The sequence below is a fragment of the Toxotes jaculatrix genome, chromosome 6, assembly GCF_017976425.1.
Source record: "Toxotes jaculatrix isolate fToxJac2 chromosome 6, fToxJac2.pri, whole genome shotgun sequence".
Taxonomy (NCBI): Eukaryota; Metazoa; Chordata; class Actinopteri; family Toxotidae; genus Toxotes; species Toxotes jaculatrix.
In genome coordinates this window covers 14,748,628-14,762,626 of record NC_054399.1, presented here as the reverse complement: position 1 = coordinate 14,762,626, position 13,999 = coordinate 14,748,628, and the positions used below count along the sequence as shown (strand labels likewise).

The 13,999-nt window shown below is 40.7% G+C and overlaps 1 protein-coding gene across 3 annotated transcripts in view; it reads left to right on the top strand.

Moving 5' to 3' along the window:
• The window catches only part of ptprsa (protein tyrosine phosphatase receptor type Sa), a 223,589-nt gene that overhangs the window by 185,218 nt on the left and 24,372 nt on the right, over positions 1 to 13,999 (top strand). For 2 of the 3 annotated variants that reach the window (XM_041039589.1, XM_041039588.1), the window contains 5 exons: positions 29 to 232; positions 534 to 697; positions 2,564 to 2,679; positions 8,295 to 8,342; positions 12,399 to 12,496. In XM_041039589.1, coding sequence (XP_040895523.1) covers positions 29 to 232; positions 534 to 697; positions 2,564 to 2,679; positions 8,295 to 8,342; positions 12,399 to 12,496 — 630 coding nt within the window. The remainder of the gene's footprint in view (positions 1 to 28; positions 233 to 533; positions 698 to 2,563; positions 2,680 to 8,294; positions 8,343 to 12,398; positions 12,497 to 13,999) is intronic. The other variant, XM_041039590.1, reaches the window with a different exon arrangement.

The following is a 13,999-nucleotide window of genomic DNA, read 5'->3' as shown; positions in this document are numbered from 1 at the left end:
TAAACAAATACCTTTTAACATCAATCAGCTGTTGCGGGAGGTGAGTCCAAAGCGTCGTGCACGCCGTCAGCTGGACCAGAGGAAGCCCTACATCACAGCCTGCTTCAGGCAGCTGCCCTCCAGCTTCACAGTGGGATCTGACCACCGCCACAGCAACTGTGAGAACAAGCCTCTTGAACCTGGCCAGGAATATGTCTTCTTCCTGCTGGCTGAACTCAATGCCACCGCCGGGGTGAGTTATTACTTCAGCTCAGTTCAGCTGACTTACTTTTGGTCAATTTCTTTTCAGCGGTGTGGATTTAATAATTCAGCTGTGTTCATGTAATCGTTGTAATCATGGTTCACTTCAGTTTTATTCATCTGAAGCTAACACATTTCAGTCTTATTCAGCATGGTTCTGTTAAGACCAGTTTCTCTCAGTTAGTTTTGGTACTCTCACATCTCTCTTCATTTCACTGAATTTTATTCATTTCCTGCATACACTGTGCTGTAACTTGGATTGTGTTTTACTTCTGCCTGTTTCTTCTGTTCAGAAAATGTTTGCTACCAGCCCTTATACCGACACAGTGATGACTCCCGAGCTGGTGGTGGACCCCCTGCCAGTAGAGACTGGTGACGGACTCATATGGGTTGTGGGCCCAGTCCTGGCTGTGGTCTTCATCATCTGCATCGTTATTGCCATTCTCCTGTATAAAAAGTAAGTTGGTTTGGGAATTGTAGTATTTCTTAAACCTATATGTAGATTTTGCAGTACAGAATTAACATTGTTCAACCTCAAATGATGAAGGAATCCTTTAGCTCTGCATTGTTGGTTAGTGCCTTGGTCTACCCAGTGATCTACACAAGCAATATAACTGTGATCCATGAATTTAGTGAATTATGGTAAATGCTCTGTAAACGTCGCATTTTTTTTTTTTTTTTTCAAATCCAGCAACACAAAGCACAGTGAAGATTTTCTTGTCATTTGATGTTGAACCAGTTGTTTGCAGTGTAACTGGGGAATTGGGCTATTGGGAAATAATTGCATGTTAGGGAGCATGTTGAAAGGGGGGCTTATATTGAATTCTAGCAGCATGATATTCAAAGACCCAACAACATTGTTGCATGTAAATATGAAAGAGCTTCTATTGTGTAAAAGATGGTTGTGGGAAGTGAGGGGGTTGGAGAAAGAAGAGAGGAGGAGATTCTTTGAGATGGTGCTCGATAACTAGAATGGTGCAATCAACCAATTTAGAGATGTCACAGATATGTACTAAAATAGTAGTTATTAATTCTGGAAAGAATGTATGATTCCAATGTTGTCCAAGGTACTTACTAGTCATTGTAACCTTTATTAGTTTAAAAACTATGCTATTAATAACTTAATATTAATAATTGTAGGAGTGTGTTACCATAATTCCTAGTGGTGGACATCAAACTCTTTGCTTTTATGCTTAAACCTTACCGGAGGGAGCTCTCTTCTATTTTACAAGTCTAAATGAATTTACTATTCCTCGGTGTCCTGGGACTGTGGAACATACTTTCCAGTCAATGTTTCTCCCTTGTTTTACAGTTAGTTGTAGTTTTTAGCCTCAGTGACTGCAGGTCCCAACTGAACAGTGGTGTAAGAGGTTTCCCCACATACCAGGGAAGATCCCTACATCTTAGGGGGCAGGGCCGGTGTGAGCAACACAAGTACAGCTTGCTACTGTCAGATGATCCCTGACTGTCTGACCTTGCCTTACCTCCGTCTTGGTGGTTAGGGAGAGTAACATCTCTCCTTGGATCTCTCTTTTTTCTCTCTTCTCTTTCTCTCCACCTCACTCTCCCATCTCCCCCTCCATCTCACCCTGGTGAATAGTGTTTCCCGGGTCTGCCCTTGGCCCTGACATTCCCCTTCCCCATCTGTATCTGTCCTTTGTGCGCACAAATAACCACACTCACATACAGTACATAGACACAGAGACACTGGCTCACAAATGCGCTTACTTGCACATCTCTTTGAATGCTCACTCGTTCTCATACACTGATACATGTGCACACACATGCACACAGCCCCTCCAAATGTTGAGCCTTATCTCGTGTTTTGCGAGCCCAGTAGCGACCCCTGTGAATTTTAAATTGCTCTCTATTGATTTATCTCTCTTCTTGCCTCCCCCTCTCCTTTTCTCCTTGTGTGTTGTGTTTTCACCATCTTTATATATTTATTTGATTCCTATTGCTTTCTCTGGAAACAGCAAACCTGACAGGTAAGGCTTAGCTGTACTTTATTGCATTTTACAGGGGAAAACAAAATAGCCTGCCACAGCAAAAAAAAAACAAGATGCCTTTAATTAGTGCGGGTGAAGGAGAGTTTTGCGTACTTGATACGCGTTCTCACATCCTCAATGCTCGATTTGGTTTCACTCGAGCATTCTCCACCCGCTGAGTTACCAGCCAGCTGGAGCTGTTGAGTTGTTTAGGAAATGTCATTAGTGAGAGTGGTGACTGTTTTTGCTTGGTCTAGTCCTAACAAAAAGTTTTTCTGTTTTTTTTGTTGTTGTTGTTGTTCGTCTTCCCCTCTTTCTACTCTTCGTTTCTCCAGCCGCAAAAGAAAAGAGTCAGAGCCACGCACAAAATGTCTGCTGAACAACGCAGACATTACTCCCCACCACCCTACAGACCCTGTGGAGATGAGACGCATCAATTTCCAAACTCCAGGTACAGGAATGACACACAGCTTGTACAATGAGGAAACGATTATGTGATAAAACTGAACAATATGTATAGATATATACTGTATTTTTGGCCACATATTTGGTCTATATTGGCTTTCAGGAATGGGACAAATTTACATTTACACTGACAGTGTGATAGATGTGAAGAAGGAAGTTTGCTCATCCAGCTTTTGGTGTGACAGCCTGAAAAAAATTGCAAAGAAACCCTCTCACCTTGGCTTTAAGGAAAATTGTAGTATTTTACAATTTGTGTCTTATTGTCATATCTTATTTTTGTAAACATGAATATGGGTTAATATAACATTTAACTAGAAACTAGACACTGTAAACACACTAGACATAGTTTTACCCACACACAGTTTAAAAACAGCAACAACAACCATAAAAATAAAAACACAAAAGAAAAAAAACACAAAAAAAGTTAAGTGGCCTGTTAAAAAGCCACCTAAGGCTTGTATTTCAATGGCCTAATTGGATTTCCATTCTAAAACTGTTTCCAGTCAAGCACTCACTCTGCCGGTTGTCTCTGCAATGACAGTGGTGAGTACAACACTAGGCTAATCTATAGGTTTTATTGGGAAAGATACCAAAGCTGGAAAAAAATGCATTTTAAAGAGCTTAGGGGTTTGTTTCTTTAAGAGGCTAAATGCAATTTCAGAAGCAGAGAAAGAAGTTTAGCAGGAACCTCAAAATCCCTATTTTTTGGAACCTACTGAAATGGAAAGGACAGTTCTAAATTTGGCAAAAAAAAAGTTGATTAGCAGCAGCTCTAATCCAAAAAGACCAATGTTGGCTGCCTTTGTACAATATTTCTGTGGGCAAATGAACACACACACCTGCAGAAAATCTTCCTTCTTGACACCAAATGATCTATACACAGTGAAAACTGTCTTATTTGTGTAAGATAAAACATACATGCGCAGTTTTGTGTTTTAATATCATTTATATATTGTAGTGCAGTGACAGCAGATTGTAACATTGGCACACACACATGCACAGAGCCTACACAGAGATGAACTATTCAAATGCAATGCAGTTGGAAGTTAAATTTGTCCATGAAGTGCTCCCATCTCATTCTGTTTGACATAATGTGCTTTCATTACTACCTTCAGGCCACATTTATGTGTTTGCCATGTCTCCATATAACAATTAGTTTTTTATGAATAACAAATAATGAGAAAATGATGTCTGTTGTTGAACTTCATGTTGGTTGAAGTTCTTGGATTGAAGTTCTCTTGGGTTTTTACCTGCTTCCACTTTTGTCTTACTTTCCTTCTTGTTGTTCCTCTGGTGTTAAAAACAATCAATCAATCAATCAATCAGTCAGAGTTTATTTATATAGCATTTCAAACAAATCAAGTGCAATTCAAAGTGCTTTACAAGCAAAAATGGAGGATGGATTTATAGACTAATGCGCCCTTAATTGAATAAGGCAACAATAAGTGATGAGTAATTAAGATAATAAAACACAGACAAGAAAAGATAACACAAGCAATAAAAATAACAATAAAAATATGAAATATTACCCAAAATAAACTGCTCATAATAAATCAGTCAAATGTTAATAAATAGAATAAAATAAATCACAACAATGATGATGAATAAAATAAGTATAAATATTTGAACCATGAATGTCAAAAAGACTACCTGAAAACCAGACTGAATAAATTGGTTTTTAGTTTACGTTTAAAAAATATCAAAAATTTCAGCTCCTCTCAGATTCCCTGGCAGGCTGTTCCAGCACTTTTGGAGCGTAATGTCTGCTTTGGGGAACAGCTAAAAGAGAAGAACCCGAGGATCAGTGGGGCCCTCCTGGTTCATAAACCAAAAGCATTTCTGAGAGTAGTTAATGCAGTGCCTTATTAACTAATAAAAGAATGCTTTTCTTTTGGTCTTAGTCAGCACTCAGCAGCGGCAGAATTTTGAATTCATTGTAGAGGACTTATTGTCTTCTTCAGTAGAGCAGAAAGGAGAGTGTTACAATCAGTCCCATCATCAGTCTGTCCATGTTGCTCAGAGAGAGAAATGGCCTTGCTTTGGAGATATTCTTCAGATGATAAAATAATGTTTTTGTCACACATGAGCTTTGAAATTAAAATCAGAGTAAAAAAAAAATCACTCCTAGATTTCTTCTGCATGGCTCGGGTTGAGTCCTAGTGTGTTTAGCTTGGAGGCCAGTTTCTGTCTCTGAGCCTTTGAACCAATGATCAGTATTTCTGTTTTATCCTTGCTGAGCTGTAAAAAATCTTTGACATCCAGGCCTTTGTATCTTAAACACAGAAGAGATTCAGTCCCACACTCATTCTTTAAGGCTTCTCCACCTGAAGCTTGTCTGACATCTTCCTCCTGCATCCTTTTCAGACACGTTATCAGTCAGTGTGCCTTTCTTTTATGCAGCCTCCTGTGATTTAAGTTTCAGTGACATCAACAGTTAGTTGTCTTTGGTTATGCCTGGTTGAGTTAAGTTTCCGCTGCCCAATTATAAGCCATGGTTTGTAAACTAAAGTCACATGGATTTTTAAGTAGTATGTCTGTTGCCCAGTTTTGGAAACCTGCTATGCTGCGAGGAAGGAGAGTAAAAATCAATTTGACTGTAGTCCCCATAGCTACCACTAGCTGTGTATCATGGAATACATTTTACACAATCTGGTGTATCACTAAATCAACATTTTCTTCTTGGTTCGGATTATATTCTTTCCTCCAACAATTCATTTAACAGAAGGCCTGTTTCCTAGTTTAAATGGCGTCCTTCGCACCTGCCTAAGCAAACAAACAAAAAAGGAGTAAATTCTCAAGAAGCGGAATATACACACCTTCCCTGTGTGTACCTTCGTCTCTTCTCCTTTTTTGACTCTCAACTTTCTGTCTCCAAGCCCAGTTGTCTTTCAGCCATCCATCTGTCATCCGCAGCCAGTCTCTGCTCCATCAAAAGGCTCGGGTTTCAAAATGGAGCATTTCTCTTCAGCTTCTTTGGGAGCCCAGGCATGCTGCCTTGACTTTGTATCTTGGGGGGAAAAAAACTGACTTCTTTGCATCAGAGAAGAGAGATACTGGGATGAAGGGAGATGTACAAACCCACAGAAATCTGGAAGTTCAATTTACTGTCCTCGTCTTTATCTTGCTTGGTGTTCAGAGCCCTATCAGTAGTTCTGTAATGACAAGGTTATGATGGCTATTCTCGCTATTTGTCTCTCTGGCTTCCAGCGCTTTCCACCATGCCCTCAACTGTCCTCTTCCCTTCCTTAAATAATAGAAATTCTTGTTACAATCTCTTGCTCTCTTTTACATAACATTCACCAATACATGTTGAGACTTTTCTTTATATATGACAAGCATTCTCATTTGACAGCCCTGCCGTTGTTCTGCAGAGCTGGGCGATGTTGTTATCTCCGTACCCGGGGAATTTAATTTGAATGGACATTTTAGCCCAATTAAGTGGGCCGGTGAACATTTGTGAACATCCCCATCAGCTAATAGCGACCATTGTTCAAATGAGCATACTCCCAGTGCACTTATTCAAAGCCTCTTCAATCCAACAGAGCATATGCCACATTGGCAGTGTGTGATCAGTGACCCCCTAGTGCTTGGGAGCAAAAAAAAATATGTTTTTGATTAGCCTTCCTACAAGCTAAGCATGGCATTTGAGAGTGTGTACATCGTGTGTGCGCACTTGTGCATTTGTGCTCTAAAGCCTAGAGGTCATGTGACAGCCTCACAGTGACATCCCATAACTCCTTGGGGTGCATAGTGGCTCGTTTCATCATTATCTTCATTGGTGCCTGGGGTTTAATTGGCAAATGGGGCCAAAGTAATGAAGCAGCACGACTCAGTGGATATCTACTGTCTATCGTCATTCAAGCCCCCCCCCCCACCACCACCACCACCACCTTTGCTATAAGCGTTCTCTCTTTTCTCTCAGTCATTTTTTCCATATGCATTCCCTTTTCTCACTGTTTCTCTTTTTTTTTTTCCACTCTTCCCAGTACAGCAGTTTAAAAACTGCCAGACTGTAACAGTTGGTGATCATCACGAGGATTACCACCAGCAATATGTACACACACACACACATATATATGCTTCACATCATCAGTTTGGCATTCCCTACTGTGCCAAGTAATGTCAGTTTCTAATTTATATCATGCTATGCAGGTAAAAAAAAAACCTCCTACAAACTAAAAGACAGATGAACTGAGTTTTCTTGACTTCATTCATTTCAACACACAGCACACATTTACACATAAACATAATCAGACATGCTTGTACATCCCTCCTGCTGTGATGAATGACGTTGGGCGGCAGTGGATGAGATCACCGCCCCGCTGGGTTTAATTAGTCATTGTCACAAATCAATTAGGGAGAAAGGGGTGTTCGATGTGTTCATCTCTCCTCAGTCATTTCGCGCCTCTGGCCTGACATCTTTTCACATAGACATCAGTGAAAGGTAAACCCTCCAAAACTCAGCTTAGCAAACTGTTTTTCTTTGTTTTAAGGCTGGTGTACATCCTAATTATGTTGGTTTGTTTTTCTTTTAATGCAAAAAGAAAAAAAAAATCCTGCCTATTTTGGCTTCCAACTGGGAATGATGACCCACCTGCTTTTTTTGTTTTATTTTTTGTTTTTGGGACCAGAGTTCTTGGGAAAAGAACAGAAAGTTTTTTTTGCCCACAAGTCATATTTTCTTTTCCTTCCATTTCTCACTTCTAATTCTGGAACGAGTTATCTGTTTTCTGTGGATCAAAGTTGCAGTCTTTGGGTGATGCGATCATTTCTTATCACTGAGCAGCCCTGTTAATCAGATTTCAGCTTTCAGCCCTGGCAAAAGTTTATTTCCCTTCACTTGATGGGCAGGTTGCCAGCATCCCATCAAACTGCATCTCTTAGCCACATGTCCAGTTAACGTTGTCACAGATGGCTCCTTTCTGCTTGAACAGCTGAGGAGACCTGAGTCTACCCGGACATAACATCAGCTGGCTGCAGCCTCAGAGGACTTCTCCTCTGGAGCAGATAAGACTTTGAATCATCACCACACTCCTCAGACCTCTGACTCCCATCAGTTCTGGCTCCACAGCTGTCAGCCAAGAATGCAGACACTTTTCCACACCTTTCACTTCCAATGCTTCAGCACCAAGCTGCGGACAAAGGAATCTTTCAGAGTTAGTTTTCACCAGGAAACATAAACTGGTTTTTCCTTTCTCTGTCTCTTTCTCATTCCCGTCAATGGGTCCTTCTAACTGGTATTTATGAAAGCTTAGAGATAGCGAATCCATTTCTTATCCTGATCTCTATGAGCATTGATATGGGCTTTGGCGGAAGGGGTTTCTCAGCAGGGGCAGCAGAGGCTGACACCCATGGCTAACCAATCTGGACTGTGGCACTGACTGGGATTTGGTAGCGAAAGGGAAGGTCTGGTGTTCAGGCCACACCGAGAAGAGCCTGAGTTTACTCGTGGTAAAAAAAATAATGTAGTATTGCTTTTGTGTTTTATTTCATGGTCTTTTATCATGTTGCACATGTTTATGTTTTCTTTCTACATAGCCTTCTCTGTTGCATTACAGCCTTTTGAAACCATTTTCCCTTTATGTTTGCTGTTCTTTACAGATTCTGGTCTGAGCAGTCCTCAGAGTGAAGCAGATTTTGACTATGAAAGTTAGTCTCTATGCTTTTAGCATTTGCGTACCAGCTTTCTTTATCTTTTTTTCCCCCCACACCGCTTGCCTCCATTTACAAATACATAATTTGCATTTGTTTGTTTTTCACATGATGCAGCAAAATTTCAGCTCTAATTAATTTGATGTTGGTTTCCATTGGTATACTGGGCTGTTTTTTTTTTTCCTTTAATTGGATGTCAGTCACGATATTCACTTGGGCTGTTGGCTATGCATTAATCCACCATGCATAAATAACCTGTGTGATCACTTCTGCTGATGTAGAGATGGTTGAGAGGTGTTTCTTTTTACAGGGGTACAAGCTCTGTTATCCCTCTTTCTCCCCCTCCCCTTCCTCACCTCCTTGTTGTTGTTCTCTTTTCTCCTTTCTCCTCCTCCTTCACCAACACTGTTCCATTTCCATTCTGATCTAACGGGGTCTTTTCTGCACTCAGAGATAACGAGCAGAATTAATTAAAGCGGTGGCAAACAATGGCTTGACATTTGATCACCCGCTCTCCCTGCTCACTGCAAAAGGATCATGCGAGAGAAAAAGCAGACTTTCTGGTTTTCCTCTCCCCCTTTTTACCCCATTTATTTTATTTTCTTACCCACAGACAGATTTCTTCCTTTTTATGTGGAAATACGCGACACCATGAATAGGCTTTTGAAGAAAGAATGGTTTGACTTATCAGAAAGAATCATTATATTTCCCTGGCACATCGACTGCAGATTGGGAGATTGGAAATGTGTAATTAGATGCTAGTTTGTTTTTCTGTGTTCATTGATCACGCTGTTGATTGCAGTGAAAAGAAAAAAAGGAAGATTCTGTACGTGGATTGGAAAAATCTGTCAATGGGGGGCTGGGGGAGTTGTTGAAGAGAAGAATGTGAGCTTCGAAGTGGGGGTAGGGAATAACAACAATTTGTCCTTGAGTGAATTTGCTAGATGACAGGTCACGGCAAATCCTAGATTTGAAAGTAAATCTTTTCTTGGATAAACACTGCAACTTGCAGTGCAGTGTATAGATGACAGAATGAATCCGAGAACAAATCAGGCATGATCGACTCATTTGTCTTGAGAACAAAACAAATGGGTGATGTTGGAAAAGTACACAGAGAGAGAAATAGATGCACAAACAGATAAAATTAGCTGAGAGGTTCATCTGTATAAACACAACAGCTTATAGCAATTGGTTATGCTGGCAAAGGGCACAGTGGGATAAATGTAAAATAACAGATTTAAGCCTCTTAGAGAGTAAGTATTCAAATTGTTTTCATACAAGTTTCCCAAAACATTTCTACCAAAGTCTGAGGGGCTAAACAAACACTGGTATGTATGACCCTCAGCCAGTCCCACTGCCAGTGCATAATGGGTTATTTGGATGTATATGTAAACACTGTGGCCTGATACATCTCCCTAACCATAGCAGTTACTTATACATGCAGACAGTAATGTGGGCAGTAAACACAAACTGAAAGGAATTGATGGAGTTTGAGTACGTCTGTAACTCATACTCTCTCTCACACACACACACACACACACAGACAGACACACACACACAGTAAACTACACGACCATGCACACACGCGCGCACAATCCCAACACAAACATTCTTTGATCTCCCCTCAAACAACCCGCTCTTGTTCTCTCAAGGAGAAGTGAGGGCCTCTCATTTGCATACGCATTTACTTATTTTGCTCATAACTTCTGATACCTTTTCCCTTTCAGTTTGAGGCGAGTAAACCACCAACAGCCAAATCTAATTTGCAATATATCTTCTTTTTCTTGATTCTCATCTCAATGAATTCCCATACCAGAAGTGATTAATAACTCATCTCATCCTCAAGTGGTGCCACCACAATTTCCATGCTTTGTTAGCTCATTGAGAAACTTAAGTATGAATAAACACACTGTTTTGTCCAAATACATTAATTTAATTTGAGTTCTCCTGTCACCTTGCAAGGTTCTGTTTGGGTTTATTAAGATATTAAATTGAAAAAGAAATTCAACATAGGCTTAAAAAAAATAGAAGCACACTATTAATTGAGTAAACATCATTTAAATGATCCATTAAGAAGGGCATGGGTGTTTGTTGCACAACTCTTGTCAAGTTGTCTGTTAATGCAGTGTGTCCATTCATTTTCCAGAGAATGTCACGCCATCCGGTGTCATCTCGATTTGTCTCATATATGCAATGTAATCTTTGTTAATCTTCATGTAATTGACACCACCGCATTGTTCTCTCAGTGTAAAATAAATTACTATTACTAATGAGGACTGTCAGCACAGAGAGTTGGGCTCCTCCTCTTAAGCTCAACAAAAGCAACCGAAACATCTGTGACCCCCTTGACATTGGGGGGATATTAAGCATTGTGAGAAAAGGAATATTAAGGATGGTTAATGTGATTATGCCGATTTGCACACCCAATTAAGCCTGGGTAACTTTTTCTTGCGAGGAACTGTCAACATTTTGCCGACTTTTGACCTCGTCATTCAGCATAAAAAAAGGCCTCTTACTAAAAATACGAAAGCATTAAGTACTGCCAGGCCACATGCAGGGACAGAGCCACAATCTATGGCTGCTCCATATTCCATTACATGGCCTCAGCATTATGCTCCTAAATGGATTAGTGACTGGAGTGCACAGCAGTGCTGATAATATTGTAGCAGCAGCAACACAATATTCATAGGATATTGGAGCAAGCAAAAAAATCTCACAGTTTTCTCGCCCAGCTGAAAACTAGTTCTTTTGGGGAATTTCTTTGGATAAATGGCAGAAGGATTTAGGTGGAGACCATATTGGACATGCAACTGAAAATGAGTTTTTTGTGATTTTTTTTTTTTTTTTTTTGGAAGGTAAGCGGTGTTCATCTTAGAGCCAGTGTTTTCTGGTTTGAGGGAACCAGGACAGGGTAGAAACAGCAGCTTGCTTGCTTTGCACTGGCTGGCTGGAATGGAGCAGCTCACTGTGTCACTCAGCATCACTCACACTCCCAAACCTCCTTATCCCCCCTCCCACCTCCCTTCACATGAGCCCCCAGGTCAGGGCTCCTTTCTAGAATAGGCGCTTTTTTTTTTATAGAGGTAACAGTGGAAACTGGCCACTGTGCAAACATCACAGTACAACAGGAGCAGATATAGAATAAATACATGAAAGAAGCAGGCCTGTGGGATATCTTGGGACTGATCGAAAACTGTTTCATAGCTTTTATCTCATCTCTCTTTTTTTTTTTTTTGATTGGTCAAATCGATGCTAAAAGTAATAAAGTTTAAATGTTAAAGATAATAATATACAGTATTCATTTATATTTAGCAAGAAAAGGCTAAGTTGACTTGAATTTGTAAGATTTGTTCAAAGTAACACCACCTTTAAAGACTCCACTAAATAGTGAACCCATTTACACATCAATAGCAGTTGTACTAAAAGTAAATGTTGCTTTAGATTGTCTTCATTGTGGAGTACAAGGGATTTTTGTCAAAATAAGCATTCCTTTGACTCAAAGAGTAAAAAGTGCTGCTATGTTTCTTGTCTATGATTTCACCATCAAAACCTTACATTTTTCATCTTGTCATTTTTAACTCATTTCCCAAGCTATTAAAAATTATTGATGCTTCTGAATGTTTGAGCCATAATTGGTCTGGGTTTTTCTCAGGCAGTACTCAGCAACTATTGGTCCTATTGGTCCATCTGTCTGTCAGCATCATGACCATTGTGGGAATGAATACAGTTTGGTCTGTGGGCGTATGCTACTAGCTTCTTTTGCAGATAATAAGTCATCCTTGCTTGACAAACTTAGCCATTTTTTGAGCTCTGGCCTGGTCACCAGTCAATACATTTTGCTGTGTGTGATATTCACCATGTTCTGCACAAGCTTCCTCACCACTAAAACCCAATTTCCATTGTTATGTAAGCAAGAAATCCTCACCCATAAATGGTGTGTTGTCTAATTTTTGTTTTTTAAGTTTTGAACTTGTGTCCTTTCTACCATACTAATGAACTTTCATTCCTTTCTTCCCCTGTGTGGAATTTGTCTCTCCATTTTTTGGCGAGCAGGTATGATGAATCATCCTCCCATTCCTATCTCAGAACTGGCTGAACACACAGAGCTTCTCAAGGCCAACGATAACCTCAAGCTCTCACAGGAATACGAGGTGAGTGGGCCAGAGGTTCAAAGCACAAAGTTTCTTCTGATTATTGATTTCTGTCTGATTGTGGTTTCATTGTAAGGGGACAGATGAGGGTCTCTTCCTTTAAGTTTTCATTGTTTTCTTGCTTTTTGATAATGTTGTAGTTGATGGCGCTTCTGCAATTATGAAATATCAATCGTGCTCAACCTCTTATTTCCTCAGATATATATTATAGCCTCAACATGACAAAGCCATGTTGAGGCTGCAGCTCCAAAATTTCTTTCTTGGACTCTCAAATGCAATTTCCTTAAATTCTTTGCTCAATAAAAGAATCATCCATATTGTCTGGTGTTTTAAGCAAAACTCCACTAATGTGTTTTTGGGAAAAAGCACACTGGCAGTCAAGCTTTAACATAGTACATCTGTGTGTGTGTGTGTGTGTGTGTGTGTGTGTGTATGTGTGTGTGTGTGTGTGTGTGTGTGTGTGTGTGTGCGTGTGTGTGTGCACGTGCCTGCACGTGCCTGTGTGCTTGTGTGAGTGTGTGTGTGTGTGTGTGTAGTAGGGGTAACTGAGCTGTCTGAGCTCTGAGGCCGCTGTGGTTATAAATGACACCAGAGTTGATTAGAAATCAGGAGCGCTGAATCAGCTCTCGTTTGCATACAAGCAATATCCCCTCCTCGCCATCCCTAAATCACTGTGCCTGTCGCCTCGCTGCACGCCAGGCTAAGGTAGGAAGAGTGTACACCAGCAAAGATTGCCGTCATCATGCCTGCCGGTGGATGTTGGTGGATAATGACTTCTCATAGCCATCCAGTATTTCTTGGGTATCTATTATTCATAAATCCACATCCAGGCTGTGTACCAAATGGACAAGCTTGTTCCATTCGGGGGGGAAGAGAGACGACAGACACGATGCCAAAGTCGACGCTTTGCTACAACTACAACTTCTAATTATTTGGCTTTGAGAGAGCATTAAACCGCCTGCTCATCTCTTCTCCAGCTTGGTTTTTTTCGCTCCCTCTCTGTCCCTCTGCCCCTTCACACAGCCACCCCCCAGGAAAAATAAATGACCAAATTAAATAGAGAAGTGTAATTTTAATTTTGTTATTTTCTTGATGAATGGCTGCCCGTCCGGGCGCCCCAGCTTGCCAAGCGCAGCTCTACGGGGCTTTGACTGATTGGTTTTTAGCCAAGCGGGATGTGAGGGAGGAGGAAAAATGGAAGGAAGAGGGGAGAGAGGAGAGAGAGAGATGAGATGGGGAGGCTTGGTTAATGATGAGGATTCTGTGAGGGGAGAGAGCACAGAGCAGCACAGCTGGAGAGCGGAGATGAAGAGGAGATAATCTGACGTACAAACAGCAATGAAAAGGCAGTTGGAGTTTTACCTGACGATACCGAAGCCATAGAGTTTGTTGTCTGTCTGTTGTCAGGCAGTTGGCAGCTATGTCCTGAAGCCCTGTCTTCTTGACATTCATCTTCAAACATGTCATCATGTATCACAAGGAGGAGGAAGAGAAAGAGATTCT